General features: G+C 42.9%; 1 protein-coding gene across 3 annotated transcripts in view; it reads right to left on the bottom strand.

Annotated features, from left to right (window-relative positions):
* Nucleotides 1–13,644, bottom strand: part of VAV3 (vav guanine nucleotide exchange factor 3) — a 439,383-nt gene extending 425,739 nt beyond the window's left edge. For all 3 annotated transcript variants that reach the window (XM_070467721.1, XM_070467720.1, XM_020869586.2), the window contains exon 1: nt 13,351–13,644. In XM_070467721.1, the coding sequence (XP_070323822.1) occupies nt 13,351–13,554 (204 nt within the window). In that variant the 5' untranslated portion in view covers nt 13,555–13,644. The remainder of the gene's footprint in view (nt 1–13,350) is intronic.
* Between the last annotated feature and the right edge of the window lie 5,070 nt (nt 13,645–18,714).

Here is an 18,714-nt window from a genome sequence, read left to right as displayed (position 1 = left end):
CGTCTGAGGTAAAATCCACGCTCTAGACTGAAAGCAACACAGGGTCAGGGACTGAGTTTTATTCACCTTCGAATCCTAAGCATCTACTACAAAGCCCAATATTCAGCAGACAAATGGATAATTTGATTCATCAATCAGTCATATGTAGAAATTCCCATGAAAACAGAACCAAACAGAAAGCAGAAGAGCTCTGAAATTACCAAAAAGCAAATAATCCACAGACTAGATAATCAGACTCTAAAATGACTAAAAACTGCTTTTATTTTAAAAGCTTCTATTTTAAAGACAAAACTTCAGTACCAACATAATAATGTCACTTTACATTTTCAGAGTAGGTCTTGCTTTCTCCAAGCTCCTGCAATTCACCATCCATCAGCTAAGCTAGGTACCAGGAATGGGAAACTTCACTGAATTTGGAATTAGGACAGCTGGACTCAAGTCCTGACTTTACCACTTCCTGTCCGTGACCTTGAGAAAGGTCCTTCAGCCACTGCACATCTCAATTTCCTTCTCTGCAGAGCAGAGATAAGATCGTGTTCTTCCTGCCTCTTAGACCTAAGAGGATCAAGGAGGTACGGGGAGGAGGGAGGAAATAAAATCTTGCTGAATACCTACTATACCCAGACATTTTACATACATTACTGAATTCTCACCACAATCCTGCAAAGTAGATTTTTACTATTTCTAGCCTCTTATAGGAGGAAATTGAGACTCAGCAAGGAAACTAACAATTTTATGAACTTGGGAAAAGTTAAGTGCCAGAGCTGGGATACAAATATTTCTGGCTGGTCCCAAAGCTCTCCTCATGAAAGATGAAATGAAATCTAAATATGTGTAAAAAAATTTAGCTGCTTTTTTGCAAACTATCATATCTGTAAGTATTTTCTATCATTGCTTTAAGTATGGAAGGTGGAGACAAAGAGAAGCAGCTATTTGCTAAGGCCACATGTCAGAGACAGAGATGGGGCCAGAACCTGGGTCTCCTGACTTCTGGCCTGAAGTCTTTTCATTAAACCACACCACCCCACACCCCCAGGAAAAGGCTCCTGACATTACTGGGTACAGAGGCATGATGCTTGTTTTTTCAGACCAGCTGTTACAGATCTATTTTAGGACAAGCACTTTGAAAATCATGGAAGGTGAGTATCAAGTGTTTCATTAAATATTCCATATTAATTGACCCTTTAGAGAACTCCCATGTGAGCAGCATATGCTGCCGGCTTCCTGTTAAGCAAGCCACTGAGAAGCTGACTACACTTCTTGCAACACATATTTTGAAAGCACATTCAGACAGCAGCACAAAGTACAATTCGAAAATAGTTTTCCATGAAAATCAGAAGTAGCTACTATTTCTCTGGCTGTGCTTCTGTCCATTAAATGCTCATGACTGGGGAAAGGCAGAATGTAAATTTGTGACTGTCCTTAATTCCAAGCAGGGTTTGTGTTAATAGGGGGAAAAGAAAAAAAGAGTGGAATATTCCAAATAACAGCTAACAATAGATGTCTTTGAATTTATAAGGAGAATGGTTATAATATGGGGAGCTGGGGGGAGGAATAATCATGTGAAAACATGCCATGTAAACAATGGTATTCTGCCCAGGGAAATGTGAGCAGTCCTGACCCCACTCAAGAGCAGGGCATTAAACTACGTCCTGGAGACCAGCTGTCACAAGGCATGGTGTTAAAAGGCCAAAAAGGACCTGCTATACACTCACTGTCTCCTTTCCCCTTGTTACCTTTCCTCAGTTTTTCTGCCTTTATTTCCTTTCCCCATCACATACCTGTCAAAAGCCTCTCTCCCATTTTACACTGATACATGTGATAAATATGGATAAAACCATCCAGCTAATACATTCAATTGTTGTTTAGTCACTAAGTCCTGTCTGACTCTCTTGCAACTCCATGGACTATAGACTGCCAGGCTCCTCTGTCCATAGGATTTCCTAAGCAAGAATACTAGAGCGGGTTACCATTTCCTTCTCCAGGAGACCTTCCAGACCCAGGGATCAAACTTGCATCTCCCACACTGGTAGCTGGATTCTTTACCGTTGACCCACCAGGGAACCCTGATTCAATACCCTAATCCAAAGTTGCTATTCAACATGCAACTTCATATGGAGGTGCTATGTTCAAGAGCCACAAAACCAATCAGTACATTTTTCTGCAGGAATGCCACAAGAGCAAAACACAGAGGAACAAAGAAAAATTCCTCATAGCTCACTTTCAGATTTGCCAAAAGCCTTGCAATTGAGATCTCAGTTCACTTTAAATGTTTTCATTCTAATCTTGCCTCCATCATGAACTACTTGTTAGGACAAGTTACTAACTCTTCTTAGCCTTGAAGAGTATCACGAGGATGAACAGCAGTGTCCCCCTCCTGGTGCTGTGATGACTGGCTGAGATAATGTGAGCAAAGTGTTGCCACATTGCCTGGCATGTTTCTGCAAAAGCAGTAGTAATAATCATCGTAAAAGTAGTTAACATTTATTGAGCAGTTGTTATGTGCCAAACACAGGGATAATTAGTTCACTTGGTCCTTTCAACCACTCTAGAAGGTAGGTTCTTTTGTTAAGTCTGTTTTGAGATGAAGAAGTTGAAAGACAGACAAGTTCAGGCACTTGCTGGCAGTCACTCGGGGGGAAAGCAGCAGTACGTAGCAGAGTAACGTTATCTGCTATTGTTAGTAATGCTGCTTAAGGAACAGATGTTTCTGGTTTTTAATGGCATAGTGCTCAGCACATATTATTAAATTTTATATAGGTGTGTTTGACAAGGTAGTAAAGAGTTATTTTCATAAATACATCAATAAGTTTCACTAATGCCTACTTATGTATGAGTCCCCGGCTCAAATTCTAGAGATGTATATACATGAAAAAGCCTACGATAGCCTCAAGCAGGCTCACAGCATGGAAGGGATAAAGATAAGAAAAAGATTGCAAAACAATGCAAGGAATGCTGCCTGCACCCTTGTACACTGTACAGTGAGGCACGACGCAGTAAGGGATCAGCCACACACAGGGAGGGGTAGGGTGACCCTCACTGCAAAGGGCCCTTGAGCCCAAATCTTCACTCAGACTAATGAGAAAGGGCATTTCACGTGGAGAAATGGGCAAACGCAATAGCAGAGAGACATTTAACAGCACAGTTCATTTGAGAAGCCACAGAAAGGTCAGGAGCAGAGTTGAGAAAGCTTTCAGACATGAAGCAGTACCAGCCCATGGGCCCCTGAGTGCTACTATGGAGCTTGGATTTTACCCCATGGTCCATAGGAAACCACGAAACAGTTATAAGGGGGTAGACGGCACACCTGCCCCAGTAGTTCAGGTTAAGCTTTAGGAGACCTTACTCATTCTCCATCACTCCTGATGGTCATCGGCAAGTCGGTGTGTCTCTATCTTGAAAATGTATCCTGTGCGTGCTAACAGGAAGAGCCAGGAGACAATAAAAGACATAGGAAAGCACAGAGATAGAGGGGAGGGCTGGCCTTTGCTAGGAGCACTGATAATTCACCCACAGAACACGAGAGAAAGCATCGTCTATGGGTTAGATGCAGGAAGGTGGGAGCCTGAAGAAACTCTCCTCTGACTGTGTCTGTTTTCTCAGAGGAATAGGAAGCAAGATCACCAAGTTGAGAGGAAGAATGGAAATGGAAGTTCAAGAAGAAAAAGTACCAAATAGGCATCTGGGAGAGTCACAGACTGAACAGTCTAGGGAAGTTTTCCAACTGGTCTCCGTGCCCCTTTACACTCCTAAAAAAATAATTATGGAGAATCCTCGGCAGCTTTCGTGTTTGGGAGTCTATCTATCAACACTGAACACATTGGAACTTTAAAACGGGGAAATCTTTAACATATACACAAACATGCAACCACAGCAATGACATCAGCAGCGTGTAGCTTGGGGAAAACTCCACTATACACCTGTGAGAAAATGGGAGTGAGAAAAGGCAAATAATATCTTAATATTATTTTTAAAAGTTTGACCTTATAGAACAACTAGAAGCATTTGAGGGGCTGTCAGAAGTCTCCCTCGTAACTGAGTCGGTAAAGAATCCACCTGCAATGCAGGAGACCCCGGTTCAATTCCTAGGTTGGGAAGATCCCCTGGAGAAGGGATAGGCTACCCACTCCAGTATTCTTGGGCTTCCCTTGTGACTCAGCCGGTAAAGAATCCACCTGCAATGCAGGAGACCTGGGTTTGATCCCTGGTTTGGGAAGATCCCCTGGAGAAGGGAAAGGCTACCCACTCCAGTATTCTGGCCTGGAGAATTCCATGGACTGTATAGGGTCACAAAGAGTCGGACACAACTGAGTGACTTTAACTTTCAAAGTGACTTTAACTTTCAAAGTGACTTTAACTTTCACAGAAGTCTCCAGATCATACTTTAAGAATGTGTGGTCTAGAGAAATGTAATCAGATGGCTGAGTCACCTGAGGCACCTACCTGAGGACAGGGATGTTGAATTTAAAGTGAGTGCACGTAGGAGGCATAGGTGTTCCTCCACTGGGTTCAGCAGCTGAGCTGCAGGCAGAAATTGAAGAGCTGGATTTAACCAGGGTTGTATTTTAAACAGATTGAATATCACTACCCAAGAGAAGCTAAGGAAGCAGCTACAATGGCCATGGTATTTAAGATGAGTAGGAAGGAAATGAAGACATGAAGGCAGTGAAGAGGTGGTGGGACCAAGAGTTCAAAAGATTGCTGAATTTTAGGTATTAGTAGAATAATCCAAAAAGGAAGGATTAGTAAGAGAGTAGGATGCTTGAAACAGAATACGGAAGGTAGCTGGTAACAACTTCAAACTCAACATCCAAAACTGTCTATATGCCCTTCTCTCTGAAATCTGCACCTCCTCTCTATCCCCCTAGTCACCCAAGCCTAAAACCTGAGGCTCATCCTGGATACTTTCCACTCTCACTGCATCTTAAGTGGTCCCAAATCTGATCCATTACAACTCTTCATCATCTCTCATCTTTCTTGCTCCTCCCTGCGCCTCCACTCCAGCCCCTTCTCTGGCTGTGCATCCAGCGGCCTCATCTACGCTTGACTGAACTTCAGCAGGAGTCTTTCTCATACCCAGCTCCATCCTGCCCAATTCACCCTTCACTGTGCTGTGGAAGGACTTTCCATGGTGAACTCTGATCATATGATCTTCATGCATGCATCCATTCATGAAGAAACTATAACCCCAGAGATGGGGACATAAAATAGGCAGATATAGGCTATCATCATGAACACGGAGTCCATCAGAGCATGAAAAGGAGGTAATGCCACAGTGTCATGAAATAATACAGGGCGGAGGACACACACAAAAAAGGCAGCAAAGTAGAAAACTCAAAAACTCTCAAGGTGTTTACAGAGACGCCAACGAAAAAAGTTAAGAAAGAACATAAAAAAATATAAGAGAACCAGAACAGTGTAGCATGGTGAGAATTAGAATTTCAGGGCAGAAGGAAAGTCAATAATACAAACTGCCACTGCAGGTTTAAGAAAAAAAAAAAGAGCATGTTGTATTTGAAACTTAGGATCCTATCAGTGGTGATCTACACTGGATCAATCCTATTTGCATTACAAATATGATATAATTTTCTCCATCTTAGAAAAAAAAAAAAAGGCACTGTCTCATTTTCATCACCCTGACAGACACAGGATTGTACCTCACCAGTAAAGTTTTGGCACTCCAATCCTTTATCCCAGGCTCTGGTTCCTAGAGAGTCCAGGTTAAGCCATCAAGTATGCAGACAGACCAAGTGCTTAAGATGCCTGAGCTACTTAACATGAAAAGATCTTGATTGGTGTCAAAATATAAAATTATGCTGGCCAAGAGAATAAGCCAACAAATGGCAAAGAGGTTACTGACTCCTGAGAAGAAAGACTAAATAATGACATTATTCTGAACTGACTGGCTAAAAATGTAACTGCCACACCACTCTTTTTGGACAAGGATAGCCTTTTTTCCCCCCTCAACCATATAACCCAGTAATCTTCACACAGCAGTACCTGGCGGTAGGGATGCAGATTTGCATTTGGAAAGCACATCTTAAAGTTAAAACTAATATAATTATGGTTTTCAAACAATGTAGTTATGTATAGCAGAAATAAGCTTCTCTTTAAGCATTAACAGCGATAAAAACCCAACTGTGTAGGTGAAAGAGACAATCATTGTAATATCAGTTGTAAATAAACAAAATACTAATTGAAAAAAAAAAAAAAAAAACCAATTGTGTGTTAGGAGCTTTGAAGGAACTCCTGGGGACAAGAGTAGTGAATTCTTTAGGAAATGCTGCATCACCAACGCTTAGTACTCGGTGAAAAATATTATGTTGGGGAAAAAAACACAGACACCAATGATTGAATTAAAATAGTATTCAGTTTTAGAAACAAAAGCAAAAATAAACAAATGGGACCTAATGAAACTTAAAAGCTTTTGCACAACAAAGGAAACTATAAGCAAGGTGAAAAGACAGCCCTCAGATTGGAAGAAGATAATAGCAAACGAAGCAACAGACAAAGGATTAATCTCAAAAATATACAAGCAACTCCTCCAGCTCAACTCCAGAAAAATAAATGACCCAATCAAAAAATGGGCCAAAGAACTCAACAGACATTTCTCCAAGGAAGACATACAGATGGCAAAAAAACACATGAAAAGATGCTCAACATCACTCATTATCAGAGAAATGCAAATCAAAACCACAGTGAGGTACCATTACACGCCAGTCAGGATGGCTGCTATCCAAAAGTCTACAAGCAATAAATGCTGGAGAGGGTGTGGAGAAAAGGGAACCCTCTTACACTGTTGGTGGGAAATGCAAACTAGTACAGCCGCTATGGAAAACAGTGTGGAGATTTCTTAAAAAACTGGAAATAGAACTGCCATATGACCCAGCAATACCACTTCTGGGCATACACACCAAGGAAACCAGATCTGAAAGAGACACGTGCACCCCAATGTTCATCGCAGCACTGTTTATAATAGCCAGGGCATGGAAGCAACCTAGATGCCCATCAGCAGACGAATGGATGAGGAAGCTGTGGTACATATACACCATGGAATATTACTCAGCCATTAAAAAGAATTCATTTGAATCAGTTCTAATGAGATGGATGAAACTGGAGCCCATTATACAGAGCGAAGTAAGCCAGAAAGATAAAGACCATTACAGTATACTAACACATATATATGGACTTTAGAAAGATGGTAACGATAAGCCTATATGCAAAACAGAAAAAGAGACTCAGAAGTATAGAACAGACTTGTGGACTCTGTGGGAGAAGGCGAGGGTGGGATGTTTCAAGAGAACAGCATCGAAACATGTATATTATCTAAGGTGAAACAGGTCACCAGCCCAGGTTGGATGCATGAGACAAGTGCTCAGGCCTGGTGCACTGGGAAGACCCAGAGGGATCAGGTGGAGAGTGAGGTGGGAGGGGGGACCGGGATGGGGAATACATGTAAATCCATGGCTAATTCATTTCAATGTATGACAAAAACCACTGCAATGCTGTAAAGTAATTAGCCTCCAACTAATAAAAATAAATGGAAAAATAAAATAAAATAAAAAATAAAATAAAATGGTATTCAGCAGAGTAGCCATCAGAATGAAAAGTTTTAGGAACACATTAAATATATTTCATATATGTGTATGTGTTAGTCGCTTAGTTGTGTCTGACTCTTTGTGATCCCAAGGACTGTAGCCCGCCAGGCTCCTCTGTCCATTTCTCCAGGCAAGAATAATGGAGTGGGCTACCATCCCCTTCTCCAGGGAGATCTTCCTGACCCAGGGATCGAATCAGGTCTCCCACACAGTGGGCAGATTTATTACAATCTGAGCCACCGTGGTGTAATGGCAACCCACTCCATTTTTCTTACCTGGAAAATTTCATGGAGAGAGAAGCCTGGTAGGCCACAGTCCATGGGGTCACAAAGAGTCGAACATGACTGAACGACCAACACTTTCTGGTTAAATATATTTCACTTATATTTTTTTATATACATACATATCTTTTCCACACATACACATATATACAACTGTGCCATATGATAACGTTTGTCAAAATCTAAAAGAGCTCTGGTAATTGGTATTACATAAAAATTCTATATGATAAGAAAATAACCCTTTTGATCTTTTTTCCCCTACTAGCCACTATCCCATTTATCTGCTCTCTCTGCAGCAAAATTACCCCCAAACACATGACTATGCTTGTGGTCTAGATCCCCTCCTATTTGCCCTTCTTCTCCAGTGGAGTGTTTGCCCATCACACCCCAAATCTGTTTCTACCAAGGTCACTCAAGAATTTCATATTGCTTAATACAATAGTCCATCTTCAATCCTGTTTTCACTTGAACAACATTTAACATGTCTAATCAATCCTCCTAGAAACACTTTATTCACCTGATTTACTCAAACCACATTCTGCTAGCTTCCCCTCCTACCCCGTAGCCATTTTCTCTCAACTCCAGTGCAGGGTCTCATCTCTGTACCCTTGACACATGGGCAAGCCCCAGGGCTCACACCTCTGACCTTTTCTTTGGACACTACCTACGTGATACCACACACTGCCAGGATTTTAAATACCATCTATATCTGATGCCTCTGAACTTTATCTCTCCATCTCCAACTTCTGTAGTTGCCTGCTCAGCATCTACAGGCCTGATAGGCATTTCAGACAGAACTAACTCCACATCGTCCTCCCCCTCTCTCCACCTTCCATCTTCTCCATCTCAGTCAATGAAGACTCCATCAGTTCAGTTCCTCAGGCCAGAAACCCTGGAGTCATTCTTGGCTCCTCTCACCCCTGTCACCTGATGCTGTTGATAAGTCTTTGCTGGCTCCACCTTCAAAATATACCTAAGGCTGGATTCTTTCCCATCACCTGCCCTGCAATCACCCTGGTCAGAGCCACCATCATCACTGCCGGAATGACTGCCTGAGCCTGACTCTTCCATCCTGGCTGCTCTGCCATCTACTCTCAACACAGCAGCCAGAATGACCCTATTGAAATTAAGTCAGGCCACTTGATTCCTATTTTACTCAGGGTGAAAGTCTTAAGTCCTCCACAGTTCACAAGTGCTAAAAATCTAGTTCCCATCTTCTCTCTGATCTCATCCCTGCCACTCCTTCCCATACTCACTCTCCTCTAGCCATTGACCTTCTGGTTGTTCCTCCAGTTTACCTGCCATTTAAATACCTCTCATGACCTTAGCACTTGGGTGTTTCTTCTGCCAGGAACTTGCTTCTTCCAAACATCCACATTCCTGCCTTCTCGCACTCCCTTCAGGTCCTGCTCAGTTGTCAAATCCTCGGAGGAAGCCTTTCTTGACTACCTTCCATAAAATCAAATCACATTTCCCTCTAGACCCTTAACCCAAGCTCACATCTCTTCAGAGCCCATCACATTATATAGCCATTTATTTATTGTTCCTCACTAAAATATAAATCCTTTTAGGGCAGGGCCTCTATTGAGTTTACTGCTCCAAGCCAGTAGCTAAAACAGTGTCTGGCACATAGTAGGAACAAACTATTTGTTGAAGGAATCCTTGAAAACTGAATAAGTCATTTTAAGACAATTCAAAGTTTACCTATATTGTACAGAGTGGTCAGTAAATTTATCAAATGTGTTATTACCATCCTAAGACAAAGCAAAATTACAGAATAATAAGATTAGAGAAACTGTCTGCAATGCAGGAGAACTGGGTTCAATTCCTGTGTTGGGAAGATCCCCTGGAGAAGGAAATGGCAACCCACTCCAGGATTCTGGCCTGGAGAATGCCATGGACAGAGGAGCCTGATGAGCTACAGGCCATGCGGTCACAAAGAGTCAGACACAACTGAGTGACTAACACAAAGATTAAGACAATTTCATTGACAATACATCCGTGGCTGATTACAGGCATTTATGGAGACCATCTTAACCACCAAAAGTGACATCAAGCCCAACCTAGTCTTCCACAAAGCACCTCCGCAGTACAAATAGAACAGGAAGGCTCTTCTCTTCCAGAATCATGTATATGCTTGGTATCCTATCTAGAACACTGCTTTGGATGAAAAGTAAATCTGTCTAGTATATACAGAGATCAGATTTCACAGATTGTGTGGATTTTCATGGATCATCTGGGTTTTATTTAACTTTTATTCTTTATAATAAAAGGAATATGTTTAATGTGTAACTAAATGGGATTAATATTTAGCACCTTAACTAATAAAATAAAATCTAAATCAGGGTTTAAAAAAAAAAAAGAACCTATATTGAACTGAAGAATATTCTCCTTCTTTCAATATAAGACTTCCAAAAGGCCGATGTCCACAGCCAAAAACAACAATTACTAAGTAAGAGAATCTAGATTCCATTTATAATTTTATTTTGGAGGACAGATGATTAAGACCCCAAGATTCAAACCTAAAATTGTCTAATTATTTGAGGGTTATCATTTTTTCACACAAATAAGGTAGAAGACTAAACAAGAAGAATGGAAGAAACCCCACTCATTGGAGATAAACATTATTAAAAGAGGTTACTCATTTCAGCCTCTTCCTGAAAAATTAAAAACAATAAGCAAGATACTGATACACTAGAATTCCTGGTGTCAATATCTGTTCATAACAGTCTCAAATACCACAAAACTCTGAACTGTGAGTCTCCAGTTATTTCCTGGCCTAGAAGATCAGGTGCTATAAAGAGTCTATTTCAAATTAATATCTTCAACAAAACTTAAGCCAGGTGGACAGAATGGGTCTGAGACACAGCAAAGGCCACAAGAACTAATAATAGCAACTCTAAATTCAGAAGAGTAAGGTCTGCTGGGACATATGTCAGAGTTTCACTGGGTTATTAGATTATTCACTATAATGCATGAATTGAGCTGACAGATGAGGAGCCTGATAACCAGAAGCAGACAGATCCTTCAGTAAGAGGCAGAGATGTCAGCCCAAAGGAACTTGTAGACTTTGCAATTGATGTTTAGAATTTTGATTGTAACCTTTTACTCTTAATGTGACAATAGCCAAAAAAAAAAAAAAAAAAAGTTTTAAGTAATTTTGCTAAAAGTGAACACCTATTAAGTGCATAGTATCTGCCAGGCACAGAAGGTGTGTTAAATATGTCAATGAATTATTTAATGAAAACATTACTAAGTTGCATTTAAGGACAACTTACATAATACACGATCACCTGTGTAGAACTCAGCTGTTCAGCAACATTCTCTCTGCAATGGAGCCAAGAATCAAGAAGACAGCAAAAAGAGACATCACTGTATTCAGGTACTAGCCTTCCACAGTTCATTTTTGGAAGAGGTCCACACTCACAGAAAACTGTTGTTTAGTCGCTAAGTCATGTTCATAGAAAATTACTGCAGAGAATTTGGAACCAGGAAGTTCAGGGTTAAGAACCCCAAAGCACAACAGTCTAAGGAAGGTCATTCAACTGTTCAGCTCATTATAACATGGTGACTTATCTGACAGAATAGTGTAGTAATTCCTTTAGGGCAAGGATCCTGAGGTGTTCACCGTGGTATTCCCAGTAGGGAATAGAATTCTTAGAGCAGCGTACGAGCTCAATTTTCATTAATGATGCTTATAATGAAGATTCTTTGTTGTCAAAAATATTAAATTACATCTACTATACTCTACAAGGAGAACAAAGAGCAAAAACACATTTGAAAAAATTTTCACTCATTCTTAACACTGAAGTAAAGGTTAGAAAGTTGAAAGAGAACCTCGGCTGTCAAAAGCACTTGATTATTGAGAACCACTTAATGAACAACCCCCAAGTGTTCAAGTGTTCAGGATACGCACAGTACCATACTACCTGCTGGTGGACCAAATCATCCTAAGGCCATAGGTCAGGTGGAAAATGGGGATCTGCAGACTGGATGATCAGCTGCAGCTTCCTAGAGAACTCTGAGCAAAGCAGCAACTTCCAGCTTAATGGAAAAGTCTGTTAAATCCTTGGACAGGATATTCCGAACTGCGACAACTCTTAAGGGGTCCATGGAGTTAGCCAACACCACCCCGGAATATGGGATAGTATGAAATAAATTAACTCACTTCTAAAACTGTATGGTTCTCACCACTTATAAGCCTGTTCTTTCTTGGGAACCACTAACCAGCAGGTTGAAGGTAGACGGGCAAGGTATGCAGAACTGGAGGTGCAGACGGGCCCTGATAAAACGCTGACATCCAGAAGAGAGGAATGTGTGTGCTCTAACTTTAAAAACATAATTATTACATTATCTCGAGTCTGCATTATATAAAGTTCTGCTGTAAAAGGCACTGTTCTGGTTGCTAAGTAGCTGAGGCTCTGTATCATTCAGGATTAGTGCTGCTTAAAGTGTATCTTGTAGGGAACTGTTTCCTCTCCCTTTCAAGCTGAAAGTGGTTTTTTACTCTGAAAGTGGCTTTTTCTCTAAAAGAGAAAACAGATGTACTGAGTTGTGTTTAACACCTTTCTGCATAAAAACTTTCTGACAGGACCAAGAAGCTACCATTCCACTGTGTAGCGACTTACGAGTTTAGGATGCACACAGCCTTCCAGAGTTGGATTTTTTTTTTTTTTTTTTAACTCCTCAAAGAGGCACCTCCAGGAAGGGCTCCAGCCACAGAAGCCAAGAGTGCACCATACCACCTGAGCAAGCACTGAATGAAGGCAGGCGGAATCTGGAGCGAAACTTCTCGTTTCCTGCTGCTGTTGAGAGAGGTTGGACTGGCTCCTTCTCACATGGCTTAAGACGAGCTATAAACACAACCATGAAGCTTGCCAGCTGGCCCCAAGCTCAGGGGGCTTTCAGGGCAGCCGCTACGTTGTGCTCCCTTTTCCGCCCTTTGGCAGTGTCAATCCCGTACAGATAACTGTACCGGAACGCCCTCCACTTCCTAGAGTCCTCCTTTATGTCATGCTTCCTCTTTCAAGAAAACATGGGGACGAAATGCAAGCATTGAACTAAAGGCATAATTACCCCCATCAGCTCCTTCCATGCCTGCCCATCGTTATTAAAAAAGAGCTGGACCAAACTCTTTTTGTTGCCACACACACACACACACACACACACACACACACACACCCAGCCACCCACCCCCAGTAGGTGAAGGGCACCTTAGGATAGCTTGTTCTTTCCCGCCTCACAGAAAGCCCTTAAGAAATCCTCATACCATCTTAGGACACAGGGCTCTAGCATTCAACTAAAGAGCTAAACCACGTAAAGCCAAGGTACAAGAAGCCGAAGCGGTCCGCACAGCAGAAGGCAGGGCAAACAGAGAGTACCTAGATGTTTGCATTTACACAAAGACATTAGCCGGCTGATTAATGGGAGATGCCGGCTGGAGGCGGAGGCGACCGCGCCGGCCTCGTTACCTGGGACATCTGCGGCCTCAGGTTGATCTCCTTCAGGTTGATGGAGTGCGCCCGGAGGTTGTTGAGCAGTTGGCAGAGCAGGACTCCATCGCGGAGGGTCTGGGCCAGGTCGAACACCTGCGCCGAGTCCCAGGTCACCCGGTGGTTGGCGGGTAGCACCTTGCAGTGGATGAGCCACTGCGCGCATTGCTTCCACGGCTCCATGCCCGACGGCTCCTGGACGCTGCCCGGCCGGGGCAGGCAGCGGAGATGCGGCGGTGGCCGCCAACGCCGCCGCCGCCGTTCCTCGGCTCCGCCGACGCCAGCCGCGGCCGGCCCCTTGCCTGCGAGGGTGCGACGGTGCGAAGGAGCAGGCGCCGCGGCGGGCGGATCCCGGGCCCCGCGCCGGGCTCGGCTCCGATCCCGGCCCGGGTCCGCCGCCTCCTGGCCGCCGCCGCAGCGAGTCCCGCGCGCTCTTGGTGCGCTCCAGCCGGCTCGGCGGCGGCGGTCCCGCACAAGCTTCCGACTTGCGAGCCCGGCGCCGGGCGACTGAGCATGCCCAGCGCGCGGGCCGCTCTCGCTGCCGTCTGCGAGTCCCCAGAGGCGCGGGTGGGAGAGCTCGCGCCGCCCTGGCCCGGGGTCGACGGCCCGGGCGGGGAGGGGAAGGGAGGGGAGCGGGGCGGCCAAGGGGATCCCTCAAGGCGCCCCCGCCCCCCACCAACCCTCAGGTCGGCGGAGCTCGCACAGCCCCAAGCGTCCGGGGATCTCCTGCTTGGGGAGAGTGTGTCTAAACAGTGTGATTCGGTGGGGGCTTCTATTAGGACCTCCTAAACACAATTTTTAAAGGGTTCCAGAGGAGCGAAGGATTAATTGGGGCATCCGGACTCCCCAAAGAAATGAAAGGGGGAAAAAAAAAGGCACAGGGCATCTTGAGAACGCAACGCTGAAAGTTACAGAGATCGTTACCCCTCACCCCTTCCACCTTCTAAATTCTCTTCCTACAGATAACTCCTGTCCCTCCAAGTTAGTTGCTTGTGAAGATGTTTTTCCACAATAAAAGCGTGTATCTGGAGACGCCTGCCGAACCTACCCCCACCCCTTCCCGCAGCTTATTTCAACGCGTGTGTTTTTCACGTATAGATGGTTTCCCTCTGCCGTCTTGGGCTCGGAATTGTTTGGCGTCGCAGTCCCGGCCCTTTCACTAAAAGCCCAAAACCTGCGGGAGAGAAATAGGCCTGTGAAACGCCCACCGAGCCACGGCGGCCGCATTGCGCATGCGTCGGCGACGGGCCGGTTTTGAGCGCGTAGAACTCTAGTTCTCAGCGGCACCGGTTGGGCTAAGTTTTGAGACCCTTCGTGAAAGCTGGAACGTGACCCCAGAACTCGATTGCTGGCTGAGCAGTGCATTCGCATTTCTTAAATCTGGGGGGATTCCTAACTGCCCCCTTTTACTCCTCTTGCCCCTCAAAATAAAAAAGTGTTTAAATGATTTATAATTTATTACCACTTGAACTCTTGCACTTCTGCGTAAATGTGGTCCTGGATCTCTGTTTCGAGATATATTCTAAACATTTTTTAAAATAAAAATAAAATATGAAAATCGGTGGGATTTTTAGATCATTTTTTATTTTACTATTATATTTCTGTAGCTCAGATGTTCTATTATGAACCAAATTAATTTAATAAGCAGGTCAAAATGTTATTCTTAAAAGTGTATCTGCTCTGTTAAGGACAAGCACTCCTTTTCCACTAGCCTGTGACAAACAGCACACTGTACACTGAGCGTTAAACAATAAATCGGCCTGAGGATTTCCTTTCCTCACATGCATCCTTTCCCAGCAACTTCCTCTTGTGTTCAAATCAGATTGCATCAACGGTACAGTGTTTCCTAACCTGTAATCTTGGCAAATAAATCATACAAAAGTTTTTTGCTTCACACCTGAAACTAACACAGCATGGTAAGTCAATTATGCTAAATGTTAAAAAAAAATGTTTTTTAATAAACCTTGCATATCATCTTTAGAAACAAAATCCAGCACATCTGAATCATTCTGTAACAAAAGGTCCAGCATAAGCAGAAATTTAAACTAGAAAGGAAGTGTCGTTAAAAAAGGAAGAAATAGTTAACAAAAGTATAAACTTTGTTTCAGGTAGCATCAGATCAACTTTGGGTGTTGTAGGACATTTTCAAAGCCCAAAGCATATGTATCAGGAAGCAGAACTGGGTTCTGCACTGCTAGCAGTGCTAGTTTCTAGCATTATGCCCTTGGGAAAATGGTCTAATTCCTCCACATCTGTAAAATGGGGAAAATAATATTCAGCTCACTGTCTGGTCATCTGGATCAAATGATACAATGCCTTGCTATTCAAGATGCAGTCTATGGACCAACAGCATCACCCAGGAGCTTATTAGAAATGTAGACTCTTGGGCCCTACTCCCACACTGAATGAATCAGAACTTATATTTTAGAAAGATCTCCAGGTGACATATATTTACATTAAAATCTGAGAAGCACTGATACAATGCCTAAGACATGTGAGGCCTAACAGTAAGAACTCTATAAGCATTAACTAATAGCTCTTAGGTCACAAAAAGGCAGCAATGACCTAATAAATTCTATTAAACTTTTATAATTATGTATACATATGTATTCATGTATACATATTAGTATACATATGTATATATTAAAAATATGACTTTGAAACATTCATTGTTGTTGTTCATGTGCCAAGTCATATCTGACTCTTTGCAACCCCATGGACTGTAGCCCACCAGGCTCCTCTGTCCACGGGATTCTCTAGGCAAGAATACTGGAGTCAGTTGCTGTGACCCCCGTCAGGGGATCTTCCCAACCCAGGGATCAAACCCAGGTCTCTTAGTCTCCTGCATTGGCAGATGGGTTCTTTACCATTAGCACCACCTGGGAAGCCCGAGATATTAATAATATCTCTCAAATACAGTAAACCAGATATTGGAGAGAAGGGCAAGAAGAAAATATACTGAAGGCCTAGAAAAGAGAGGCTAGTGGAAGTGCAAGGTCCTTCCAGTAAACAAGGAGCTCAGTAGAAAAAGATGAGTCATGTGGGAGACGTTAGTATCAGAAACTTGGATGAAAACAAAAATGGCAATGGGGTTTTTTGAGCTGTCAGTTTTGGTCCCTGAGCTGAGTGTAGAAGACTAAAATCTGTCAGTGGCATCTCCTTGTCAGTTTAGGGCCCCAGTATTCCAATGAAAGCCATTCTTGCACCGGTGACATGAGACTCAGGATTCAGTGGTCCCATTGCCCTGCAGGCTACCTGCGAACCTGAAGCTCGTCCACACGCTACTGAATGCCAGGCCCTCTATTGTGCACTTCACATATGTTATCTGCAAGTTAGAGGAAATCACCACCACCACCAGCACTGGTGAAGAACCAAGATCAAAGGCATTTACCACCTTGCTCCTGGTTACAAATCTCAGAAAGAGCCCGAGGTTGGCTTCCACAACTATGATGTTTCTATTCGAAGCTATTTCCCACTGTAATATTAATATTTAGTGAGTTTAATTACTGGTTTAAATGTGTTTCCCCTGCTAGACTGAAACACCTTGAAGGCAAGAGTGATAACTTATCCCAGAATCCACCTTTGTGCTTGGTACACCACAAGCACTCAATAAATATGAGTTGAGTAAATGAATGAGCTATGTTGCACTTTTTTAACTCCCTGGGCTCTCTCTTCCTGGTAGAGCAAAAAGATTAGGAAGTATTCACCCTGGTGTTAGTTTCACCAGATATCAGGGCCCCATAAAGGGAAGGTCCACTCCTTCTGATAGGGACAGAGTAAAAGGATAAAGCAGGTGATTAAGCAGTTAATTCCACTAGGGGATTGTAAGTAAAAATATATGGGAGACCTCTGTAAATTAATGATTACTCGAGAAAGCAAGTCTGCTTAGCAACACAACCAAGTAGCAGAGGCAGAAGACATGCCCCCAAACAATAAAACAATGGTGGCATGAGACCCACATCCTGCCCAGGGAGCTCAGTAAGTTCATGGTCCCTAGAACATGCTCTCTGCACACATAAAAAACAATAATTTGTGGACCTAGCTTGACCATGTAGAGACAAGAAAATCCCCCTGCTCAACCTGGAGAGGGAACTGACGATGGAGGCAGGATGTCTGACTAAGAGAGGCAAAGTATTTCTCCCCCTCCCCACTTTTCCTTTATTTAACTATAGCTCAGTAAGTTCTCAAGTGTGGCATTTCTTGCCCACCTACTTGTAAACCTAATAGCTTTACAATCTATCCAACCTGCAGAGGCATGCAGGAGAATAGTAGGTCTGCTATGCGGGAGGGTCCAGAAACAGCGGCAAGACCCACAGGCTAAGAAACCATTTGGTGTCATTTTAGGGACTCTAAAGAGCTGCGGTACCATAGACCTTTAAGTCTCAACAGAGACAAGATTTGTAACCAGGAGCAAGGTGATAAACGCCTTTGATCTTGGTTCTTCATCAGTGATGGTGGTGGTAGTGATTTCCTCTAACTTGCAGATAATGTATGTAAAGTGTGCAATAGAGGGCCTGGCATTCAGTAGCATGTGGATGAGCTTCAGGTACCTACAAATAGGCATCCTATTCTAATAAATCACTTCTCATCTATCACTTTGTCTCTCGCTGAATTCTTGTCTCTGTTGAGACATAAAGGACTATGGTACTGGAGCTCTTTAGAGTCCCTAAAATGACACCAAATGGCTTCACTGCCTGTGGGTCTTGCCACTGTTTCTGGACCCTCCCGCATAGCAGACCTACTCTTCTCCTGCATGCCTCTGCGGTTTGGATCTTTGCCTTGGTGCGATGCTTTATACAAGTGGGAAATGGGACAAGTGGATTTCTGAGCTCTAGGAAAGATAAGACAATAAATGGTGGATACCACATTCTAGGTCTTGTCCCATGTTCAAAATTACACCATAATCGGAAAAGGATTAGAGAATTCACTGGTTTATGCCTCAGTCCTAGTGTATCAAACGACTTAAGGAAAGCTGGTGAGAGCCACATAAATCCACTGCTTGCTAGAATTGGTGCTATCACTCAATCTTTACCATTTTTTCTTCTTATTCTTTCAACCTAAGTTTAGAAAAGCACTAAGAGCTAGCTACCACCAAGAAATTCAGAAACCCAAATTTCTTATTCCTTATTTATTTCTTACTTTATGACACAAAAGAAATATGTCATTTTGAAGCTTATTGAAGATAAATCAGTTCTAGGAAAGAACTTTTTTTAGGAAATAATTTAAAAAGCAAACATGTAAGTATTGTATACTGCAAACTGAAATATAGCCTGTTAGGTTAATTTTCTTCAACTACAATCAAATGTTGATTGGTTTCACATAAACATTAGGGATGCAGGCTTT

This window comes from Odocoileus virginianus, chromosome 5 (genome assembly GCF_023699985.2).
Source record: "Odocoileus virginianus isolate 20LAN1187 ecotype Illinois chromosome 5, Ovbor_1.2, whole genome shotgun sequence".
Lineage (NCBI taxonomy): Eukaryota > Metazoa > Chordata > Mammalia > Artiodactyla > Cervidae > Odocoileus > Odocoileus virginianus.
This window is presented reverse-complemented; position numbering and strand designations above follow the sequence as displayed.